The 25,927-nt window shown below is 46.2% G+C and overlaps 1 protein-coding gene and 1 pseudogene across 1 annotated transcript; one reads left to right on the plus strand and one right to left on the minus strand.

The window, feature by feature from the left end:
• Window positions 1-6,215: 6,215 nt before the first annotated feature.
• Window positions 6,216-10,925, minus strand: LOC125517098 (annotated as a pseudogene).
• A 1,287-nt stretch (window positions 10,926-12,212) lies between these two features.
• Window positions 12,213-13,682, plus strand: LOC125513158 (UDP-glycosyltransferase 73C4-like). Its single transcript, XM_048678190.1, has one exon. The coding sequence runs from the start codon at window positions 12,213-12,215 to the stop codon at window positions 13,680-13,682; it is 1,470 nt and encodes a 489-aa protein (XP_048534147.1).
• Window positions 13,683-25,927: the final 12,245 nt, after the last annotated feature.

Consider the following 25,927-nt stretch of genomic DNA (forward strand, 5'->3'; position numbering starts at 1 on the left):
TTCTTCCTCAGGCCCTGGCTGTGGCACCCGCGTCTCCCGTGGCGCTGGGGGAGGGGGGGCTGGGGCAGGTGACCCTAGACCTCCCTTCATCGTCTGCGGTCAGGAGGACCGCGCCGTCGGCGACTTCGACACTTCGCTCTGAGCCGGTGGTTGGGGCAGGAGGAGGGAGTGGGCAGGTGGCCCCAGCTGTCCCGTCTCTTGTCCTACCCGCAGGGCACTTGTCCGAGGGCCTTGGGAGCCCGCAGCCTCCTCCTCTTTTCACTCGAGAGGAGGTTGTTGCCTTTGGCGGGATCCCGGACCCGGTCTCGGCGGGGAGACGGATGAGTGCTCGCGTTCTGGACCTTCCGGAGGTGGATGATATGCAGCAGCGGTGCGCTATGAGGGCGGCCAAGCTTCACGATGCTGCGATCTCTTCTGGTATGTCCGTTAACATATCCAATTCTTTATTGCATTTTGCTCCTGAGGAGATTATTAGTAATGCAAACCAATTAGGAGTTTCACTAGGCGCCACTGATAATGAAATCTCCAATTAGGTGAATGATATGTTAGATTTTGAGGCAGAGCGGGCCTTAGAGACTATTCGTAATCTTGCTGCAGTTAAACCCATGAATGATGAGGAAATTGATGCGTTAGGGGTTAGAGTGCTAGATAATCTGTGTGCGGATCTAGCACCTTCTAATCAGGAGTCTGAGGACGATGATGTGCCCTTAGATGTTGTAGCTGTTAGTTCCGTTCAGCCCGGTTATGAGGACCGGGTGACGGAACCCACTAAGCCAAAGCGTAAGTGGAAACGAAAGATTTATCCCGATTCTGCAGTTCGTAGGAGTGCTAGGATTCGGACTGCTAAAAAATTCCATGATGAACTATGAAAGGAATCTTTTGGAATAGCAGAGGTCTGAAGGACTTGGCTAAAAGAAGGTTTCTTGCTGAAGCTTCTCTGGAACATCGGTTAGATTTCATTGCTCTATCGGAAACCGGTAGAGAGAATTTTGTGCCGCAGTTTCTTTCCTCTCTTGTGGGTGGTATGGATTTCGATTGGCATTGCCTCCCGCCACGAGGTAGATCGGGAGGTATCTTACTGGGTGTGAGATGCGATTCCCTTGAAGTCCGGAGTGTAGTAATGGGTGACTTCGCGGTAAAGTTTCGAGTTAGGTCTAAAGTTGATGGGTTCAACTGGGCTTTGGTGGCGGTTTATGGTGCCGCACAGCCTGAGCTTAAACCGGAGTTTCTGGCGGACCTTGTTCGGATCTGTGGGTCCGAACAGCTTCCGATTTTGGTCGGGGGTGATTTCAATATCATTAGGAGGAGAGAGGAGCAAAATAATGATAATTTTGACGGCAGGTGGTCGTTTATGTTCAATACCATTATTGAAAGCTTGGATCTAAGGGAGATAGAGCTTTCTGGTAGAAAGTTTACTTGGGCTAATGCTCTGCCAAACCCGACGTATGAAAAGCTTGATCGAGTTCTCGCCAGCGTGGAGTGGGAACAGAAGTTCCCTCTTGTTACGGTGCAAGCTCTCACGCGGGGAATTTCCGATCACACACCATTGTTCGTAGACTCAGGGGAGCCGAACCATATGGGAAACAAAAACACCTTCTCATTCGAGATGGCCTGGTTCGAACGCGAGGGGTTCCTAGACCTCATAGCCAGGGAATGGGCCAAGGGTGTAGGAGGAAGGACGGCGGTCGAGCGCTGGCAGAATAAAATTAGGCATTTGAGAAGTTTCTTACGGGGTTGGGCTAAGCACCTCAGTGGGGTGTATAAGATTGAGAAGGATAGGCTCCTCTCTCTTGTACAGGCCCTGGACATAAAAGCCGAATCCACGATTTTGCTGCCTGCCGAGCTCCAGGTCAAAAATGAGGCGGAGAAGAGGCTGAAAGAACTTCTCCGCGAAGAAGAATTGAAGTGGGCTTTGCGAGCTAAGGTCCGCAAAGTGGTCCAAGGGGACGCGAATACACAATTCTTTCACCTCATTGCTAATGGTAAGCACAGAAAGAAGCGGATCTTTCAGCTAGAACAGGATGAGGGTACTATTTTAGGTCAGGATAATCTCAAAACCTATATTACCGAGTATTATAGACAGTTATTTGGACCGCCGGAGGACAATTGTGTGTCCCTCGATGAGTCCAGGAATGAGGACGTGCCTCAAGTGTCTGCTGCTGATAATGATATCCTGGTTGCCCCGTTCTCAGAAAAGGAGGTGTTCGATGTCATTGCACAAATGAAAAACAATAAGGCTCTCGGTCCGGATGGGTTCCTGGCCGAGTTCTATAAAAAGTGCTGGCACATTATTAAGGGGGATTTACTACCTATGTTTCATGATCTATTCTCTGGACAGCTTCAATTATTTCACTTGAATTTTGGAACTATCACATTGCTCCCGAAGAAAACGGATGCTGTGAGGATTGAGCAGTTCAGACCGATCTGCCTCCTCAATGTTAGTTTCAAAATCTTCACCAAGGTCGGGACTAATAGGCTCACACAGATTGCGCAGTCTGTGGTGCAGCAATCCCAAACTGCTTTCATGCCGGACAGGAACATCCTTGAAGGGGTGGTTGTTCTTCATGAAACGCTCCATGAAATCCATTCCAAAAAATTAGATGGAGTAATTTTTAAAGTGGATTTCGAAAAAGCGTACGATAAGGTTAAGTGGCCATTCCTCCAACAGGCATTGCGTATGAAAGGTTTTGATGAAGTCTGGCGCCGACAGGTCGAATCCTTTACGCAAAAAGGGAGTGTGGGAATTAAAGTGAATGACGATATAGGTCATTACTTCCAGACACATAAAGGCCTCAGACAAGGAGATCCGATGTCCCCTATCCTGTTTAACATTGTGGTGGATATGTTAGCAATTTTGATAGGAAGGGCTAAGGAGAATGGTCAAGTGGGTGGTTTGGTACCTCATCTCGTTGATGGAGGTGTATCCATCCTTCAATATGCCGATGATACAATCATCTTTATGGAGCATGATTTGGCCAAGACAAGAAATATGAAGCTAGTGTTATGCCTTTTTGAACAATTGACCGGGTTAAAGATTAACTTTCATAAGAGCGAGTTGTTCTACTTTGGTAGAGCCAAAGACGACCAGGATTCTTATAGGCAATTGTTTGGGTGCGAGTTGGGGAGTTTACCCTTCTCTTACCTTGGTATTCCGATTCACCATCGTAGGCTAACAAACAGAGAATGGAAGTGCATCGAGGATCGATTTGAGAAAAAACTGAGCTGTTGGAAGGGTAAGCTCATGTCATACGGAGGCCGTTTGATATTGATTAATTCGGTGCTCACGAGTATGCCTATGTTTCTCTTATCGTTCTTTGAGGTCCCAGTTGGTGTTAGGAAACGACTGGACTTCTATCGGTCGCGTTTCTTTTGGCAGGGTGATGAACTTAAAAGAAAATACCGGCTTGCTAAATGGGACATCATCTATAGACCGAAAGACCAAGGGGGCCTTGGTATTGAAAATCTTGAAGTTAAGAACAGATGCCTTCTTAGTAAGTGGTTGTGGAAGCTTTCTTCCGGGACTGAGGACATGTGGGCGCAGATCCTCCGCAACAAGTACCTCCAGACTAAAACATTGTCCCAGGTCGCAGTCAGGCCGACTGATTCGCCTTTCTGGAAAGGACTAATGAAAGTCAAACAATCTATGTTCAATAGGACGAGATTTGTTATTGGAAACGGTACAAGTACACGTTTCTGGGAGGATACTTGGCTTGGTGAATCACCTTTAGCCATTCAATATCCGTCTTTATATCGGATTGCTCAACGTCACGAGGTGTTCGTGGCAACGGTATTCCAATCTGTCCCCCTTAATATTCAGTTTCGACGGTCGCTAACGGGCAATCGTTGGGAAGAATGGCTCCATCTAGTTAGGAGACTGATGGAGGTTCAACTTTCTCACCAACCCGATATATTGCGCTGGAAGTTGACTAGCTCTGGAGTATTTACAGTTAAATCAATGTATATTGATGTTATTAATTCGAATGCTATTCCAACTTCCAAGTATGTTTGGGCTGTCAAAGTTCCTTTAAAAATTAAAGTGTTTATGTGGTTTGTCCATAAACAAGTTACTTTAACAAAGGACAACTTGATTAAACGCAATTGGACAGGACCTACTAGGTGTAGTTTCTGTGATCGGGATGAGACGATTAAGCATCTATTCTTTGATTGCCCGTTGGCCAAAGTTCTTTGGCGGACGGTCCATATTGCTTTTAATATTACTCCACCGACTTCGGTCAATGCTTTATTTGGGACATGGCTTAATGGGGTTGAGCCTGCATTAGCAAGACATATTCGGTTTGGAGTTTGCGCTTTGTTATGGACTATCTGGAATTGCAGAAATGATTTGGTTTTTAACAGAACATCACGGATTCATTTTTTGCAGGTTATTTTCCGAGCTACGGCACTGATCCGTTCGTGGTCGCTACTCACTCTGATGGAGGCCAGGGAGCATTTGGTTACTGGATCTATCCGTTGGGAGATGGTAGCTCGGGATATCTTCAACCGGTTTGGATGGCGGTCATGTAATAGGATAGGCAATTAGTTTCCCTATCTATTTTTAGCCAGCTGGTTGTGGCACCTTTTCTTGGCTAGTTTGTGTCTAGCCGTTTGTCGCTCTATGTGAGCTGCATTTATCTTTTTCTTTTTCTTTAGATGGAGATTGTGGAACCTTGTTGGCACTTTTTGTTATTTGGTTAATAAGATGGCCGTATGCATCTTTCTGATGCAGAGGCCGGGGAGCCCCCCTTTTCGAAAAAAAATGAATAGTTGGTGCAACAAAATTATCTGATTAACAGCATCCTTCTGACAGAACCACACGTGGTCTAACAAACAATGTACTGTAGGCATCAATACCAAATTTTCAACCTGACATAGTCATATATCCATGACTTGTATACATCCAGGAGAGGTACGTGACTTCCTTTTTACTGCCTGCTGCTTATAGTGCATCCCTGTGGCTGCATTTTGCATGCGTATCACTGTTTTGTTTTTTGGAAAAAAAATAATGAAATAATATTTTGCACTGGGTTGATCATATCCTCTAGCCAATGTTTGGTATGCCAAGTGAAAGATCTCAGCTATCCGGTCATTCTTTGATGCGACATGTGATTATTATGTATTGGTCCTTTTCAAGAAGCTCCTAAATATTTTTGGGGCGAATTCGCCCTATAGTGAGTCGTATTACAATTCACTGGCCGTCGTTTTACAACGTCGTGACTGGGAAAACCCTGGCGTTACCCAACTTAATCGCCTTGCAGCACATCCCCCTTGCACCTGCATGCCGCAGAAGGGAGAAGCTGGAAGCTGGGGCGGCTATGCTTTTAAAGAAAGGCTCTTCATCGTCACGCTGATGGGGCGAGAGGAGTTGGGTATGTGCTGCTCCTGATCACCGGTCAGCGGTCGCAATGGAACCACAGAGGATGCTGAAGGTGATGTTGATGGTCCTTTGCTTCACATCTTTTGTCGGTTGAACTAAAACTGAAATTTTCAGCAGGCGGCATTGGAACTCTGGATCCGGCACTTCTTTTACTATTCCGTTATATCAATGGTACTGGTCATACTGTATTACATGGGCATGGTGACGTTGGCATCCAAACTGCAGAGGGTGGATCATCGTCATCATCATCGTCGCAAGTTCAAGTTAATCGGTCAACAAGAGCAGGCTGCTGGTCCATCAATATGAAGAACAAGCTGCCGGTGGTCGATGCCACTTGGGAAGAAATCGTCTGACTTGCAGTCATATTTTCATCCGCCAATCCGACTCTATTCCCCATTGCTCTGTTTGTTTTTATGTGTGCCAAATCTTTTTTTTAAAACTATATATGCGTGTTTGTTGGTGCCATTTCTGGTACTTAATTCCTTTCTACTTCCAAATTCGGTGAAGACTTTTAAATCTCTTCGTTACCATGAAGGCTTTCTAGCAAATACTCCCTCCGTTCCAAATTACTTGACTCATATTTATCTACTCCCTCCGTTCCTAAATATTTGTCTTTCTAGAGATTTCAAATGGTCACCACATACGGATGTATATAGACATATTTTAGAGCGTAGATTCACTCATTTTGCTCCGTATGTAGTCACCATTTGAAACCTCTAAAAAGACAAATATTTAGGAACGGAGGGAGTAGATACGGATGTATCTAGACACTAAACAAGTATAGATACATCCGTATTTAGACAAATTCAAGTCAACTAATTTGGAACGGAGGGAGTAGTTTTTAGATTGGTACCTTCTGTAACACTTGTACCGTATGAGTTTATCTTTGTTCTGTTTTCGGTGTGTTCTTTCTCAGTAGTCTGTACCATCAGTGTGATAAAATCTGCTGGTAGTCTATCAAACTGGGGCGTCTATCAAACTGGGGCGCCAGTGCCCAGCAAAATTGCTTAATGGCATCACAAGGGAAGCGATGCAACGGGGAAGAAACTTTCTGATTTACAATGATGTTTCTGGATGCGCCAATCCAACTCTGCTTCGCATTGCTTTTCTATGTGTGCCAATACTTCTTCATGTTGATTGTCGGTGCCATGCATGTTTGTTGGTGTCGTTTCTGCTACTCCCTCTGTCCCAAAATTCTTGTCTTAAATTTGTCTACATACGGATGTATCTAATACTAAAATGTGATTTGATACATCCGTATTTAGACAAATCTAAGACAAAAATTTTGGGACGGAGGGAGTACTTAATTTCCTCTCCGTTGCTCGATTCAATAAAGACTACGCAACGTCTGATGTAACATTGAGGCTTACTGCTAGAGTTTTCAGTTTTGCACATTTTGCAACACTTGTACATCATGAGTTTCTGGGTGTTCTGTTTTTTCATGCCTTCTTCTTTTTCCATAGTCTGTACCATGAATACTGAAGCAGCATTCTTCTTGCATAATCAGATCTGAGCAACCTTAGGTAGTTTACAATCGTTTGCTTCCTGCAAAAAGGAAAAACAAAAACTGTCTGCAGAAAATAGGTCAGAGGAAAGGCATTCTTCTCAAGAAAAGAAAGAAAACTACACGTCTTTGATTTAGTAACCGAAGTGTTTAGAAAAATGGAATGTCTTTATAAGTCAACGTTTGTTATGCCAAGTGAAAGATGCCACTGTCTGCTCATCTCGGATGCAACATTCAGTTATGTACCCATCCTTGACAAGCTGCTGCTGAATCGAGCACCTCAACAAGTATGTGGATTTCACCCGCAAAAAAAAAAAAGGATTTCACGAGGATAATGTCAGCAGAGATGTGCCGGGCCGAGAAGGAGAGGCGGTGTCTGCGCTCGAGGAAGATCATCAGCCCACTCTGCTCACCAGAACACAGTAGAAAAACAGAGTGGCCGCTGGCGCAAGAGACAGGTAGGTCGCAGTAGCCTCTCTCGCCAGCCCTCACTTGAGATACTCATAAATTCACAACTGACAAGACTAAATTTCTGTGGCTCATCTTGGTAGGACACCATGCTTTCCTAAATTTATCGTGGTAAAATATTGTGGAATTCAACCACTAAACCACATCTCTTGGCATGGATAACAATTTCCAAGGCAAAATGTTCTGAACATTCAGGTATAAAGTCAAATCAGTTGATCTGTCACAGGTACAGCCTAGACAGTCACCTCTGTTCTTTGCTATGCGCATGCACACAATACATAATCAAATAGGAGTAGTAAGTTACATGTATTTTTCTTTCAAATGCTACCGCTGGTACCAAGAATAACTTCTTGAAAAGTACTAGTACAAATAGCCAGAAGTTGTGCTCCTCGCTTAATTAGTTCCTTTGCATGACTCCGGTAATTATCAAAACAGAACCATTTGATCCGGCACAGTCTATGGTGTGTATTTTGTAGTTGCATCAACACACAAGTACTGGTCTTGCTGCAGAGTTTTGTTGTAGGAGGATCGCACTGCACCGCACTTGATATGGCCAACCAACAAGGTGAAGATGGTTATAAGGCCCGTCTAGCTTGCTTGCCTTCAACCTGCCTGCATCAATGTTTAACACACATCAAAATATGACCATGCACCTGGGTTTCATGGATAAGGTTTTTCATTTCCATGTATAGCATAGCTACTAACTTCATCGTCGAAATCATGAGGACTACAGAGTAAATTGGCATGCAACTGCCAACACTAAAGTGAAATACATCAACGGAAGCAAAATTATACTATTAGTTCGAAGCTGAATAATGAACCTACCTCTCTCCATGCACCTCCACAAGATCTGATGAAGATCCATGCAAAAGAATGCTGAAATCTTCTGCCTACTTCTTGTTGCTCTTCATTCCTCATGAAATTACTTGCTGGTCCTCCTGTTCATCCCCTGAATAAACTGAACGAGTTAAATGAACAGAGTGGAGCAACAAATAAGGTGACACAGTTGTGCTAATTTACCTGCAGATATGGAGTGACGGACATTTGTGATCAAGCTGCAGGGCTCTCTCGTGTACAACACGTACCATTTCCTTGTATTGTTCTCATCAGGTGCATATGCCTTGACATGGTCGATATGACTGAACCTATCCCACTCAGGGCCAGATTGTCCCGCGGCTATGGAAGTGAGCAACGTCAGGCTGCAGCGTAACTCAAAATGCCTTGGGTTTACATCTTGCATGTATTCAGGAAGTGTTTCCATGGCATAATCCTCCAATACGAGCCTCTGGAGTGCACAAATACCCTCCAGTACATTCAGCTTTGTGCAAGCCTCGATCTCAAGCTTCCGCAGATTGGGAAGATTAGTGATCCTCTCCAAGTCAGGGCTTTGAGCCACTTCCAGCTCAACAACAGAAGCAAAGTTCTCTAGTGAGATGAGGTGCTGGTTATTTTGTGCAGATATAGACTTTAAATCCCTCGCATGTGAGGCGAGGCCAGGAGGAAGACACCTCAATCTGCAATTTTCGAGCTCAAGCACCTCCAAAAGAGGCATGGCTTGCACCTGCTCCTCCCACTCCCACTCCTCCCATTCCACCATTCCAGTTAACTCCAACTCCCTCAATCTCGGAAACGCAGCCGGTGTCTGGTAGGACTGCAGGAATTCAGGTCAACATGCTTGATGGCTGGAGCGCGACGGATCTTAATGTCCTGCAAACATGGGAGTTGACACAAGCAATCTGGTAGTTGGGTGCAACAAGCTAGATCAAGCATGAATATAATCCTCAAGCTCTTGAAGACCGGTGCTGATCTTGACATCATCCACCTTGGGAGCCGTCGGCCAAAAAATCCATTTATATCAAGATACTCTAAGCTAGGCGAAGGGCAGAGCTCATCAAACACACCCGCAATTTGTCGCTGTTCTTCCTCAGAGACACCCTTTTCATCTGTAATCAGCCCGTCATCTCCCAATCTACTGCTGCAGTATAAAAACAAGTGGGTCAGATGAACTTTCTCACCAAGCTTTGCCTTTGCCGCAGACGAGGTAACGGACACATTCTCCAATCTCTGCACTCCAAGAGATCTGAGATCAGAAAGAGGGCCAAACTCATCCAAACTACACCAAACACCATCTGTGTGCGCTGGAAACCCACGCAGGTTCCTTAGATTTGTTAGAACACAGAACCCCCTTGGTATACTATTTACACTAGAGTCATGAAAGTTAAGATACCTCAGCTGCCGTAGCTTCAAAATGCTATGTGGAACTTTCACAAATTGCTGGCATTTTATAAGGCAAATGAACTGCAGAAATTTCATATTTCCAATGTTATCTGGCAAACTAGATATATCGGATTTCCATATGAACAAGTACCTCAAGTGCTTGAGTTTCCCCAAAGACTCAACCAATACAGCAACATCTACATATTCTGTATGTAGAGTTCGTAGGCAGGGAAAATCAACAATCGAATCACTAGGCTTCATAGATATAGGGCCAACTAATATTAGTGTTCTCAGTGTCTTTTGTGCATGTAAGGAACTCCAGTCCAACCCATCTGATTCTGATACTTTCTTTTCCATAGACAACTGAAGGAACTTGTGTGCACTAAGTTTACTAATGAAACCAGTATCTCCACTGTGAGCTGCTAGTGCCTCATCTCTAGCCACAAATTGAGAAAATGAGCGAACAACATCATGCATGCTGCAAACTTGCTGATCAGCCCATTTTGTAACTGGCTCTATGAGGTTCCTCAGTATCAGCTCCTTATAGTACTTGCTTCCTAACTCTTCTAAGTCATCAGAGTTTCTGTGAAGAAATCCTTCGCTAATCCACATGCCAATAATGCTATTTTTATACCACACTGCACTTTTAGGGAGAAGGGAGTAGTATAGAAAGCACTGCTTGATGGAAGGAGGTAAATCTTCATAGCTTAAATATATTGAATAATTTAGCTCTTCAGGCATTTCAGATGCTGACCATATAGAATCATTCAGAACCATATTCCATTCATGGCGTTGTTTATCCTTCTGACACAACAGTCCTCCCATTACTTTGACAGCAAGAGGCAAACCACCACATTTTACAGCAATTTGCAATCCAATATCCTTAAGCATATCAACTTCATGTCTATCTGTCTCACTTGAAATTACCTGCAAGCAGTTTAAACCAATAGAGATAATAAGAAGAGGTTTGGCTTTAAATAAAATAAACGACTTTTTCTTGGCTAGCCCCAATTTTGTTTTATTTAAAAACAAGGTAGCCAAGAAATGGAACTATTAATATACTAGACAATGAACTATTTAAATTAAATTGTAAGGTCAATAGATCGGCAAGTGGGGATTCGCTGTCAACCAAGGTACTGAAATTAAATTGCCAAGCGTTGTGGGAGAGAAGCTGTTCACTCTCATCAAGCTAGATTTGATTGAACAACTGTAGAGTAGCTCTGGATTCCAAGATCTGTTGCAACAACCATGTAAAGACGACTGTACTCCACTGTAGATTATCATGGTTGAAACCTAAACCCTGTGTTTCATACGTATCATTTTGTCGCCCTTCAAGTTCTCACCCTCCACTTCAGTATCCATTGGTACTCAACCAACCGCTACGTTCTAGCTGAACTAGACCGCTCCTTTCTAATGAAGGTGCCTTGCCCCTTACGCTTCTTATTCCCTTTAGCACTCGCATTTAGAGTTGCAACACTCAACGCTGCTGTTACTGTTTGCATGCGTTTGCTGGACCTGAGACTTTGTTTGTGTTTGTGTGCTTCTTTTGTGAGCCTTTGCTGGACCTGAGACTTTGTTTTTCGAACTTTGCCTCGATAAAATGACTGCATGTATCACTTTGATGCAGAGTCCGGGGGCATTCCTCCTTTAAAAAAAACTTCCATTAGGTAAACCAGCCCAAGCAGTACACATTATTGTTCATCCATGAGTAGGTTGATGAATCATCGTACCCGATTGACTGCGTTCCAAGCATTTCTGTATTATTGGTCATCAATCAGTGGGTTGAACCATGGTACTCTGATCAACCCCGCGCCATGCGTTCTGCATTATAGTTCATCGATTGGTAGGTTGAATCATTGTACTCGATCAGCCGCGCTATGTATTAAGAGCATCTCCAACAGAAGCGCTATATGAGCGTCGCGCGGTATAAAAACTGCTTTTAGCGCGCGCGGACCCGATTTGAAGTCTCCAGCAGCCGCACAAAAAGCGCGCGCGCGCTATAACTAATGCAGCGCGTCAAAAAGGCATCGCGCACAGCATATTTAGTGCGCCCGATCGCGCGCGCTGCAAATTCTGGACTGCTGCAGATGGGACCGCTTGATTGGGACCATTGGACTCGCGCGCGCAGCATATTTTGCAGCGCTTGTTGGAGCAAACGTCTTCTAGCGCCCTAAAAAAAATCTACTTGCGCGCTGTAAACCTGTTTTTTGGGCGCCGCGCATTGAGCGGCTGTTGGAGATGCTCTAAGGGCATGTATAATGGTTGATAAGACAGTCTTATCTTAAGTCTTGCATGTAATTTAGAGATGACAAAAAAATATATCTACAATAGGCTATATCTTAGTCTTATCTTTAATAACTAGCAATTCCTTAAAATATGGTGAGACAAATTGTGCTAAGAGATCATCTCTTGTCTTATCTTAAATAAGAGAAGACAAACCTTTTCTTACGAGTTCTCTCTCCTCCACCTCATCATTTATTCTATATGGCACTCCTAAGATAACACCATTGTACATGCCCTAATTTGCAGATCCAAAGGGGAAACTAACTAGCGCAAGTCCATCCAACATACTGCCTTATAAATAGGCCAAACCCGTGTGCTGACTAACCACAACACAAGCCTTCTGCTCGTAGTAAAGGAAACGAAAAAATGGCTTCTACCACCAGCAACAGTGGCGGAAGGACCCTGCGTGTCCTGCTCATCCCCTTCTTCGCAACTAGCCACATCGAGCCCTTCACCGAGCTTGCCATTCGCCTCGCCGCATCTAGGCCAAACGCCGTTGTGAGACCAACCATCGCAGTCACGCCGGCGAATGTCTCCATCGTCCAATCCGTGCTGGAGCGACGACTACACGGGCATAATCCATCAACTATCAAGATAGTTACTTATCCATTCCCAATGGTGGAAGGCCTCCCGAAGGGTGTCGAGAACCTCGGAAAGGCATCCACGCCGGCTGATTCATTACGCATCAACCTCGCTGCCCTAAGCGATGCCCTGATGCGCCCGGCGCAAGAGACACTCATCCGGGCGCTGTCCCCGGACGCGATCTTCACCGACATGCACTTCATCTGGACCTCCGACATCGCTAAGGAGCTCGGTGTGCCATGTATCGCGTTCAATGTCATGGGCGCCTTCCCCATGCTGGCTGTGCGCCACCTTATCATGGACAACGTTGCCGTCGACGGCAACGATGTCGCAACGGTCCCTCGGTTCCCGGTCCCTCATATACGGATCCCGAGGACCGAGCTGCCGGACATCTTGAGGAGTCGAAACTATGACGCCAGCAACATGGTTCATTCGATGCAAGCTGACTGCTTTGGCATCGCCATCAACACATTTTCAGGCCTCGAGCAGCAGTACTGCGAGATGTACGTGCGCGAAGGGTACGTGAAGCGCGCATACTTTCTAGGGCCTCTCTCGCTGCAACTGCAACCATCACAGGCCGCCAAAGGTGTTGCCGACTCACGGTTCATCGATTGGCTTGACACAAAGCCTAACCATTCGGTGGTCTACTTGTCCTTCGGCACATGTGCCCACATATCGGATGCGCAGCTGGACGAGCTTGCTCTTGGGCTGGAGGCTACAAGAAGGTCGTTCATGTGGGTGGTCAGGGCGGCCGAGAAGTGGGCTCCACCGAAAGGGTGGGAGAAGCGTGTTGAAGACCGGGGGCTTATCATCAGAGTGTGGGCTCCACAAAAGGCTATACTAGCGCACTCGGCAGTGGGTGCATTCGTGACACAGTGTGGGTGGAACTCTGTCCTGGAGGCAGTGGCTGCGGGCGTGCCGATGCTCACGTGGCCAAAGGTGTACGAGCAGTTCATCACCGAGAGGCTAATCACGGAAGTACTAGGGATCGGTGAGCGGCTCTGGCCTCTTGGAGCCGGCTTACGAAGTGAGAATTACCGAAAACATGAGGTAATCCCGGTCGATGATGTGGCGCGGGCATTGAACACATTCATGAGTCCGGGAGGACCAGGGGACATGGCGAGGAACAAGGTAATGGACCTTGCATCTAAGTCTCATGCAGCCATGGCAGAAGGAGGCTCCTCGCACCGTGATTTGCACCGTCTGGTTGACGATCTCATGGCAGCAAGAGGAGCCAAGGGATCTCGCCTCTAAGTACTTGCTTGTCACGATCTCTATCATCACCGATGTCATTCATTATGTCACCTTCAGTTTATTCCCTTTATCGCAGTTGGAATCCTGGACGTATATGTTATTCATGCACGTAACACTTGCTTTATTATTTTTCCTTTGCGCCAAGAAATAAGGCGTACTTGGCAGCACTCGTTCAAGTGAACCCGTAGCTCCTCGCTTAGAACCACATGATCTACGGGTCCGTCAAGGACGGGCGGAATTCCGAGGGCATCCGCGAGATGCTGGTCCGCCTCATTGATATGTTTCTTGATGATCTAGCCAAGAAAGATGCGCCATCTGAGGAGAGTGATGACCTGTTTCCATTGAATCCGTCGACCGCTAGTGCCAACGATGATGGCTCCTCCGCTTGGAGGGTGGTCGGTTAGAGACCCCCAGTTCCCCACCAGCCCTGACTCCACAATGACCAGCTTCACGGATTACCACTTGGAGTAGAGCTCCATTCTTGGAGTTGTCTAGCTAGATAGTTTGATGTCGATGTAGGGATGAAGTTATTTAGCTGGTGAGGTCGACTCGAATGACATCTTTTGATGCTTTTGGGTATATGAATCATGAATATGCTTATGTAGCTCAAGTTTTTCTCAATCCTTGCACATACTTGAAATCCTGTTATTCTTCCATTGTTGGTGAAGTTGTATGTGGTGTAGTCAGGTAGATATCCAGGAGTCTACGATTCATGGCAAGCTGCAAAGTGTTTAATACTAGAGAGGAGACAGAGGATGATTACTCCAAGTATGTGCTCAAAGAGAAGAGAAATCATGAAGTAGGCAAGGGTGCTTATCAGATCAGGTGGAATGAGCTGAAGAACTTGATAATCTTCGTCCCCTTTGTCCAAATTATGGTGTTGCATTTATCATCTCATCATATGTAACATAAATTGATCACATTTGGGGTTCAGTGAGTACTTGTCACTTGTTATGATGCTTGTGTGGACCACATTTGATGCTTTGGTGAGCTTATGATGAATGCATGTGATTTTCCTATGATGTGGTACTATTTGTGATATGCGGGCAGTGATATAATTGCTACGAATGTGTTTTTCTCAGGGCTATGAATAACTAATTAAAAAACCTGCTGGCAGAAGCTTTGCCGAGTACTGCACTCTGCAAAAGGACATTGCCGAGAACCAAGCTCGGCAAAGGTGCCACGCGTCGGGCTCTGGTTGCTCAGTAGAGGCTTTCCCGAGTGAGAAATAAAGGATCTCAGGCTCTCAGCAAAGCAGGGGGCGCTCGGCAAAGTGACGTTTGCCTGAAGGGTTCAGGCTAAATACGCTTAGCTGACATCTGAACTCTGCAAACTCTCTGCCAAGATGAATAGGCTTTCAAACTCGGCATTGCTGTAGTGAAGCATGTATCTTATCTACGAGAAAGAAAGAAGCTCAGCGTGTACTACATGGCAATACAACGTTATCTTCCTCGTACCTGATTGACGATTAGGATGATGATTACGGTCCACTAGACGAGCCGGGGAAAATTTCAGGTGCTCTCATTCTTGGGGTGCTCCCCATGCTCCAACTTGAAAACATCAACTTTAAATGTTTCAAAAATTTCTGTAAAAAATGTGGACGCTTACAAAGAATGTGACTACAACCGCTAAAAATATCATGTTGAGTATAATGTTTATTAGGAAAGACGAGATAGACTAGGATTTGATTCTGTCTTGTCTTGTATTTCAAGTAAATGATTGTACTCCTATATATATGCCCACGAGGCTCAAGCAATACAACAACTATTCAACTAACTCCTCTCTCCTTTCTAACATGGTATCAGTTTCCGGATTCTAAACCCTAGCCGCTGCCGCTTCCGCACCCGCACGCCGCCCCCGGGCGGTCGGCCTCCATGACCGCCGGGGGGCCGCGCCGCCCGTACCTAGGGTTCGTCCCCCGGCCGTGTTGGCCAGCTGCCCTAGAGTGTCTTTTTCCCGATTCTTTGACCAGGGTTTTTTCTCTCTCTCGCCGGTCGCTTTGATCGGCGTTTTCTTTTTGGTTTTCCAATCTATGCTTGATCAGTTTGCATCGCCTGCAGCCGCCGTCGACCCCCGTGCGCCTCTACTCCAACCCCGGAGCGACCGGCCGGTCTCTCCTTCGACCCGGCGGCCATGCGCGCCGAGGCGGCCCGTCAGGGCCAGCCGCCGTCCGCGCGTCGGTCCGCCCGTCGCCCTGCGCCGGCCGTCACCGCCCTGCTCCGACCGGGAAACCTGCATCACCCCGACCCGGCGGCCTCACGCCATGCGACGCCGAATCATAGCTGTTGCTCGCACGCCAGCCCGCCCATCGATCCACGTCACCCGCCTCCGCCGCGTCCTCGGCTGCGTCGGGACAGCTGTGTCTGGCTCGTCGGCCGCCTCAACTCGGGCGCCGCTGCTCCGTTGGTCGCTCGGGCCGAGCTGCCCGGGCACCGGCTCTGCTTTGGCAGTCCGGGTGTTGGTGCTGACAAGCTCGTCTGCACGACATCCCACGCCGTCCGTCGTCGCCGAACTCATCCAACCACGCACGCGATCGGCTTGATCACCCGCTCGCCGCCGCGATCGCCCTCATCTACGCCACGCTGCCGACCTGGCCCGCCGGTTACATGCGCCTCCGCAGGTCCCGTGAAGATCGTCCCGAGTACCGCGTGCCTCTCCGCCGGTCGAGCATCGGGTTGCCGCTGCGTCGCCCCGTCGGGCCGCAGCGCCGCCGCCCCGTGGTTCTCCTCGCGGCTGCATCAACTCGTGCGTCGCCGCTGCGTCGCCCCTTCGGGCCGTAGTGCCGCGATACGCGGTCCCGGCCGCCGCCCTGAGGCCGTCCCCGTGGTTGCACCGACCCGCGCTCCGCCGCTGCGCCGGCCCCTTCGGGCTGTAGCGCCGCCGCCCATGGTCCCCGCCGTCGTCCCGACCTGCCCGTCACCGCTGCGTCGCCCGTTCGGGTCATAGCCTACTAGCATCAATCCCGGACTTGGAGACAAGAATTGGATACAAGAGATGAACTAGGGTTTTGAGATGAGATGGTGCTGGTGAAGATGTTGATGGAGATTCACCTCTCCCGATGAGAGGAGCGTTGGTGATGACGATGGTGATGATTTCCCCCTCCCGAAGGGAAGTGTCCCCGGCAGAACAGCTCTGCCGGAGCCCTAGATTGGTTCCGCCAAGGTTCCGCCTCGTGGCGGCGGAGTTTCGTCCCGAAAGATTGCTTCTAGGTTTTTTCTTGACAAAAGACTTCATATAGGAGAAGATGGTCATCGGAGAGCCACTAGGGGGCCCACGAGGTAGGGGGCGCGCCCTAGGGGGGTTGCCCCCACCCTCGTGGTCAGTGTGTGGGCCCCCTGGCCTTCATCTTTGGCGAGGATTTTTTATTATTTATTTTAAGATATTCCGTGGAGTTTCAGGACTTTTGGAGTTGCGCAGAATAGGCCTCCAATATTTGCTCCTTTTCCAGCTCAGAATTCCAGCTGCCGGCATTCTCCCTCCTTATGTAAACCATGTAAAATAAGAGAGAATAGCCATAAGTATTGTGACATAAAGTGAAATAACAGCCCATAATGCAATAAATATCGATATAAAAGCATGATGCAAAATGGACATATCAACTCCCCCAAGTTTAGACCTCGCTTGTCCTCAAGCGAAAAGCCGATAACAATAAATATGTCCTCATGTTTAGAGGTAGAGGCGTCGATAAAAATAAACTACAAACATGAAGGCATCATGATCATTCTCATAACAGCAACATATATAGATTTTGTCATATGATTACTTATATTCAAGTGATGATCTATTCACAACGCAAAAGTATGAATCAGAAACCTTATTGAGCACCAGCAAACTATAATCTCAGTCATTGAAACAATTGCAATTTAACATAACATCGAAAAGAGTCTATGTCAGAGCTTAAAAGCAAGTCCACATACTCAACTATCATCTAGTCCTTCATAATTGCTAACACTCACGCAATACTTGTGGTTACGGAGTTTTAACCGGACATAGAGAAAGATAGGGGCTAATAGTTTTGCCCCACAACCTTTTACCTCAAGGGTAATGTCAACAATAATAACTCATGCTCCCCTACATCCAATTAGATATATATATATATATATATATATATATATATATATATATATATATCATGTTCTTTCCAACATGCTGGGCTTGCCAAAGGATAAATGAAAAAGGAAAGGTGAAGATCACCATGACACTTGCATAAGGTAGAAGATAATAAAGGATAGGCCCTTCGCAGAGGGAAGCAGAGGTTGCCATGCACTTTTATGGTTGGATGCACAAAATCTCAATGCGAAATAACGTCACTTTATATTGCCACTTGTGATATGAACCTTTATTATGCAGTCCGTCGCTTTTATTACTTCCACATCGCAAGATCGTATAAAGCTTATTTCTCCCACACAAATCAATCATACATATTTAGAGAAATTTTTATTGCTTTGCACCGATGACAACTTACTTGAAGGATCTTACTCAATCCATAGGTAGATATGGTGGACTCTCATGGCAAAACTGGTTTAAGGGTATTTGGAAGCACAAGTAGTATTTCTACTTGGTGCTGAGAATTTGGCTAGCATGAGGGGGAAAGGCAAGCTCAACACGTTAGAGGATCCATGACAACATACTTTATCTCAGATATAAGAAAACATAACTCATTATGTTGTCTTCCTTGTCCAACATCAACTCTTTAGCATGTCATATTTTAATGAGTGCTCCCAATCATAAAAGATGTCAATGATAATATATCTATATATGGAACATCTCTTTCCCTATTATTTCCTATTAATTGAACAATGACCAAAGCTATGTCTGCCAACTCCCAAAAACTTTTTAATCATCATACTCTTTCTATGTGAAGTCATTGAAGGAAATATGCCCTAGAGGCAATAATAAAGTTATTATTTATTTCCTTATATCATGATAAATGTTTATTATTCATGCTAGAATTGTATTAACCGGAAACATAATACATGTGTGAATACATAGACAAACAGAGTGTCACTAGTATGCCTCTACTTGACTAGCTCGTTAATCAAAGATGGTTATGTTTCCTGACCATAGACAAAGAGTTGTTATTTGATTAACGGGATCACATCATTAGTTGAATGATCTGATTGACATGACCCATTCCATTAGCTTAGCACCCGATCGTTTAGTATGTTGCTATTGCTTTCTTCATGACTTATACATGTTCCTATGACTATGAGATTATGCAACTCCCGTTTACCGGAGGAACACTTTGTGTGCTACCAAACGTCACAACGTAACTGGGTGATTATAAAGGAGCTCTACAGGTGTCTCCAAAGGTACATGTTGGGTTGGCGTATTTCGAGATTAGGATTTGTCACTCCGATTGTCGGAGAGGTATCTCTGGGCCCTCTCGGTAATGCACATCACATAAGCCTTGCAAGTATTACAACTAATGTGTTAGTTGTGAGATGATGTAGTACGGAACGAGTAAAGAGACTTGCCGGTAACGAGATTGAACTAGGTATTGGATACCGACGATCGAATCTCGGGCAAGTAACATACCGATGACAAAGGGAACAACGTATGTTGTTATGCAGTCTGACCGATAAAGATCTTCGTAGAATATGTAGGAGCCAATATGGGCATCCAGGTCCTGCTATTGGTTATTGACCGGAAACGTATCTCAGTCATGTCTACATTGTTCTCGAACCGTAGGGTCCGCACGCTTAATGTTATGATGACAGTTATTATGAGTTTATGTATTTTGATGTACCAAAGGTTGTTCGGAGTCCCGGATGTGATCATGGACATGACGAGGAGTCTCGAAATGGTCGAGACATAAAGATCGATATATTGGAAGCCTATATTTGGACATCAGAATCGTTCCGGGTGAAATCGGCATTTTACCGGAGTACCAGGGGGTTATCGGAACCCCCTCGGGGGTTATTGGGCCTTCATGGGCCATGAGGGAGAAGAGGAGGGCCGGCCAGGGCAGGCCGCGCGCTCCCTCCCCCCTAGTCCGAATAGGACAAGGAAGGGGGGGGCGCCCCCCTTTCCTCTTCCCCTTCCCCCTGTCCTTCTCCAACAAGGCAAGAGGGGGGGAGTCCTACTCCCGGTGGGAGTAGGACTCCTCTAGGCGCACCCCAAAGGGGCCGGCCGCACCTCCCCCTCCCTCCTTTATATATGGGGGCAGGGGGCACCCTACAACACACAAGTTGATCTTCGTGATCGTTCCTTAGCCGTGTGCGGTGCCCCCCTCCACGATATTACACCTTGGTCATATTGTAGCGGTGCTTAGGCGAAGCCCTGCGACGGTTGAACATCAAGATCGTCACCACGCCGTCGTGCTGACGGAACTCCTCCCCGAAGCTTTGCTGGATCGGAGCCCGGGGTGCGTCATCGAGCTGTACGTGTGTCAAGAACTCGGAGGTGCCGGAGTAACGGTGCTTGGATCGGTTGGACCGGGAAGACGTACGACTACTTCCTCTACGTTGCGTCAACGCTTCCGCTTCGGTCTACGAGGGTACGTAGACAACACTCTCTCCTCTTGTTTCTATGCATCACCATGATCTTGCGTGTGCGTAGGAAATTTTTTGAAATTACTACGTTCCCCAACAGTCATTACTTTCAATAAGATCAATATGAAATCGTTGTTTCTTTTTATTCTTTTTCTTCTTCTCTTTTATTCACCCAAGATCGTGGCAAAATAATCAAGCCCTTGACTCAACACTAATCTTTATTATATATAGCTCACGGACTCGATTACATAGAGAGATCATAAAGCAAAACTCAAAACTAGATCATGCCATAAACTTTATTCTACTAGATCAAGATACTGCTAATTGGATCGAACTAAGAAAAACGGTAAAGATAGGAGATGTGTTTGTGATACGATACTGGGGCACCTCCCCCATGTTGGAAATATGCCCTAGAGGCAATAATAAAAGCATTATTATTATATTTCTTTGTTCATGATAATTGTCTTTATTCATGCTATAATTGTGTTATCCGGAAATCGTAATACATGTGTGAATAACAGACACCAAGATGTCCCTAGTAAGCCTCTAGTTGACTAGCTCGTTGATCAACAGATAGTCATGGTTTCCTGACTATGGACATTGGATGTCATTGATAACGGGATCACATCATTAGGAGAATGATGTGATGGACAAGACCCAATCCTAAACATAGCATAAGATCGTATAGTTCGTTGGCTAGAGTTTTTCCAATGTCAAGTATCCTTTCCTTAGACCATGAGATCGTGTAACTCCCGGATACCGTAGGAGTGCTTTGGGTATACCAAATGTCACAACGTAACTGGGTGACTATAAAGGTAGACTACGGGTATCTCCGAAAGTGTCTGTTGGGTTGACACGGATCAAGACTGGGATTTGTCACTCCGTATGACGGAGAGGTATCACTGGGCCCACTCGGTAATGCATCATCATTATGAGCTCAAAGTGACCAAGTGTCTGGTCACAGGATCATGCATTACGGTACGAGTAAAGTGACTTGCCGGTAACGAGATTGAACGAGGTATTGGGATACCGACGATCGAATCTCGGGCAAGTAACATATTGATTGACAAAGGGAATTGCATACGGGGTTGCTTGAATCCTCGACATCGTGGTTCATCCGTTGAGATCATCATGGAGTGTGTGGGAGCCAACATGGGTATCCAGATCCCGCTGTTGGTTATTGACCGGAGAGTCGTCTCGGTCATGTCTGCATGTCTCCCGAACCCGTAGGGTCTACACACTTAAGGTTCGGTGACGCTAGGGTTGTGAAGATATGTATATGCAGTAACCCGAATGTTGTTCGGAGTCCCGGATGAGATCCCGGACGTCACGAGGAGTTCCGGAATGGTCCGGAGGTAAAGAATTATATATAGGAAGTGCTGTTTCGGCCATCGGGACAAGTTTCGGGGTCACCGGTATTGTACCAGGACCACCGGAAGGGTCCCGGGGGTCCACCGGTTGGGGCCACCTGCCCCGGGGGGCCACATGTGCTGTAGGGGTGCGCCTTGGCCTATATGGGCCAAGGGCACCAGCCCCAAAAGGGCCCATGCGCCTAGGGTTTGGGGGAAACCCTAAAGGGGGCGCCCCCTTGCTTGGGGGGCAAGCCCCCCACCCCTTGGCCACCGCCCCCCTAGGAGATTGGATCTCCTAGGGCCGGCTTCCCCCCCTTGGCACCCCTATATATAGTGGGGGAGGTGGAGGACTTCATACCACAGCCTTTGGCACCTCCCTCTCCCCTTGTTACATCTCTCTCTCGTAGTATAAGCGAAGCCCTGCTACTGTGACGCCCTGCATCCACCACCACGCCGTCGTGCTGCTGGATCTTCATCAACCTCTCCTTCCCCCTTGCTGGATCAAGAAGGAGGAGACGTCATCCGCTTCGTACGTGTGTTGAACGCGGAGGTGCCGTCCGTTCGGCGCTTGGTCATCGGTGATTTGAATCACGGCGAGTACGACTCCATCATCCACGTTCTAGTGAACGCTTCCGCTCGCAATCCACAAAGGTATGTAGATGCAATCCAATCACTCGTTGCTAGATGAACTCATAGATGGATCTTGGTGAAACCGTAGGAAAATTTTTGTTTTCTGCAACGTTCTCCAACAGTGGCATCATGAGCTAGGTCTATGCGTAGTTCTTCTTGCGCGAGTAGAACACAATTTGTTGTGGGCGTAGATGTTGTCAACTTTCTTGCCGCTACTAGTCTTATCTTGCTTCAACGGTATTGTGGGATGAAGCGGCCGGGACCAACCTTACACGTATGCTTACGTGAGACCGGTTCCATCGACTAACATGCACTAGCTGCATAAGGTGGCTGGCGGGTGTCTGTCTCTCCTACTTTAGTTGGAGCGGATTCGATGAAAGGGGTCCTTATGAAGGGTAAATAGAAGTTGACAAATCACGTTGTGGCTTTCACATAGGTAAGAAAACGTTCTTGCTAGAACCCTATTGCAGCCACGTAAAACTTGCAACAACAATTAGAGGACGTCTAACTTGTTTTTGCAGCAAGTGCTTTGTGATATGATATGGCCAAAGTTGTGATGAATGATGAATGACATATATGTGATGTATGAGTTGTTCATGCTATTGTAATAGGAATCACGACTTGCATGTCGATGAGTATGACAACCGGCAGGAGCCATAGGAGTAGTCTTTAATTTTTGTATGACCTGCGTGTCATTGAGAAACGCCATGTAAATTACTTTACTTTATTGCTAAACGCGTTAGCCATAGTAGTAGAAGTAATAGTTGGCGAGCAACTTCATGGAGACACGATGATGGAGATGATGATGATGGAGATCATGGTGTCATGCCGGTGACAGGATGATCATGGAGCCCCAAGATGGAGATCAAAGGAGCTGTGTGATATTGGCCATATCATGTCACTGTTATTATTTGATTGCATGTGATGTTTATCATGTTTTGCATCTTGTTTACTTAGAACGACGGTAGTAAATAAGATGATCCCTCATAATAATTTCAAGAAAGTGTTCCCCCTAACTGTGCACCGTTGCGACAGTTCGTTGTTTCAATGCACCACGTGATGATCGGGTGTTTGATCCAAACGTTCACATACAACGGGTGTAAGACAGATTTACACATGCAAACACTTAGGTTGACTTGATGAGCCTAGCATGTGTATAGACATGGCCTCGGAACACAGAAGACCGAAAGGTCGAGCATGAGTCGTATAGAAGATACGATCAACATGAAGATGTTCACCGACGTTGACTAGTCCGTCTCACGTGATGATCGAACACGGCCTAGTTGACTCGGATCATGTTATACTTAGATGACTAGCAGAGGGATGTCTATCTAAGTGGGAGTTCATTGAACAATTTGATTAGATGAACTTAATTATCATGAACTTAGTCTAAAATCTTTACAATATGTCTTGTAGATCAAATGGCCAACGTAGTCCTCAACTTCAACATGTTCCTAGAGAAAACCAAGCTGAAAGACGATGGCAGCAACTATACGGACTGGGTCCGGAATCTGAGGATCATCCTCATAGCTGCCAAGAAATAATATGTCCTACAAGAACCGCTAGGTGATCCACCCGTCCCACAGAACCAAGACGTTATGAACGCTTGGCAGACACGTGCTGATGACTACTCCCTCGTTCAGTGCGGCATGCTTTACAGTTTAGAGCCGGGGCTCCAAAAACGTTTTGAGAGACACGGAGCATATGAGATGTTCGAAGAGCTGAAAATGGTTTTCCAAGCTCATGCCCGGGTCGAGAGATATGAAGTCTTCGACAAATTCTTCAGCTGTAAGATGGAGGAAAATAGTTCTGTCAGTGAGCACATACTCACTATGTCTGGGTTACATAACCGCTTGACTCAGCTGGGAGTTAATCTCCCGGATGATGCGGTCATTGACAGAATCCTCCAGTCGCTTCCACCAAGCTACAAGAGCTTTGTGATGAACTTCAATATGCAGGGGATGGAAAAGACCATTCCTGAGGTATTTTCAATGCTGAAATCAGCAGAGGTAGAAGTCAAGAAAGAACATCAAGTGTTGATGGTAAATAAAACCACTAAGTTCCAGAAGGGCAAGGGTAAAAAGAACTCCAAGAAGGACGGCAAGGAAGTTGCCACGCCTGGCAAGAAAGCTGCCGGGAAGAAGCCAAAGAATGGACCCAAGCCCGAGACTGAGTGCTTTTATTGCAAGGGAAGTGGTCACTGGAAGCGGAACTGCCCCAAATACTTAGCGGACAAGAAGGCCGGCAAAACAAAAGGTATATATGATATACATATAATTGATGTGTACCTTACTAGTACCCGTAGTAGCTCCTGGGTATTTGATACCGGTGCAGTTGCTCACATTTGTAACTCAAAGCAGGGGCTGCGGAATAAGCGGAGACTGGCAAAGGACGAGGTGACGATGCGCGTCGGGAATGGTTCCAAGGTCAATGTGATCGCCGTCGGCACGCTACCTCTATATCTACCTTCGGGATTAGTTTTAAACCTTAATAATTGTTATTTAGTGCCAGCTTTGAGCATGAACAGTGTATCGGGATCTCGTTTAATTCGAGATGTCTACTCATTTAAATCCGAGAATAATGGTTGTTCTATTTATATGAGAGATATGTTTTATGGTCATGCTCCTATGGTGAATGGTTTATTCTTAATGAATCTCGAGCGTAATGCTACACATATTCATAGTGTGAGTACCAAAAGATGTAAAGTTGATAATGATAGTCCCACATACTTGTGGCACTGCCGCCTTGGTCACATAGGTGTCAAACGCATGAAGAAGCTCCATGCAGATGGACTTTTAGAGTCTCTTGATTACGAATCATTTGACACGTGCGAACCATGCCTCATGGGTAAGATGACCAAGACTCCGTTCTCAGGAATAATGGAGCGAGCAACCAACTTATTGGAAATCATACATACTGACGTGTGCGGTCCAATGAGTGTTGAGGCTCGCGGTGGCTATCGTTATGTTCTCACCCTCACTGATGATTTGAGTAGATATGGGTATATCTACTTAATGAAACACACGTCTGAAACCTTTGAAAAGTTCAAGGAATTTCAGAGTGAGGTTGAGAATCAACGTGACAGGAAAATCAAGTTTCTACGATCAGATCGTGGAGGAGAATATTTGAGTCACGAATTTGGCACGCACTTAAGAAAATGTGGAATAGTTTCACAACTCACGCCGCCTGGAACACCTCAGCGTAATGGTGTGTCCGAACGTCGTAATCACACTCTATTAGATATGGTACGATCTATGATGCCTCTTACCGATTTACCGCTATCTTTTTGGGGCTATGCTTTAGAGACTGCCGCATTCACTTTAAATAGGGCTCCGTCAAAATCCGTTGAGACGACACCGTTTGAATTATGGTTTGGGAAGAAACCTAAGCTGTCGTTTCTAAAAGTTTGGGGATGCGATGCTTATGTCAAGAAACTTCAACCTGAAAAGCTCGAACCCAAGTCGGAAAAATGCGTCTTCATAGGATACCCTAAAGAAACTGTTGGGTATACCTTCTACCTAAGATCCAAAGGCAAGATCTTTGTTGCCAAGAATGGATTCTTTCTAGAGAAAGAGTTTCTCTCGAAAGAAGTAAGTGGGAGGAAAGTAGAACTTGATGAAGTGTTACCTCTTGAACCGGAAAATGGCGCAACTCAAGAAAATGTTCCTGAGGTGCCTGCATCGACTAGAGAGGAAGTTATTGATGATGATCAAGATACTTCTGATCAAGCTCCTACTGAAATACGAAGGTCCACAAGGACACGTTCCGC

Source organism: Triticum urartu, chromosome 6, assembly GCF_003073215.2.
Source record: "Triticum urartu cultivar G1812 chromosome 6, Tu2.1, whole genome shotgun sequence".
Classification (NCBI taxonomy): Eukaryota; Viridiplantae; Streptophyta; class Magnoliopsida; order Poales; family Poaceae; genus Triticum; species Triticum urartu.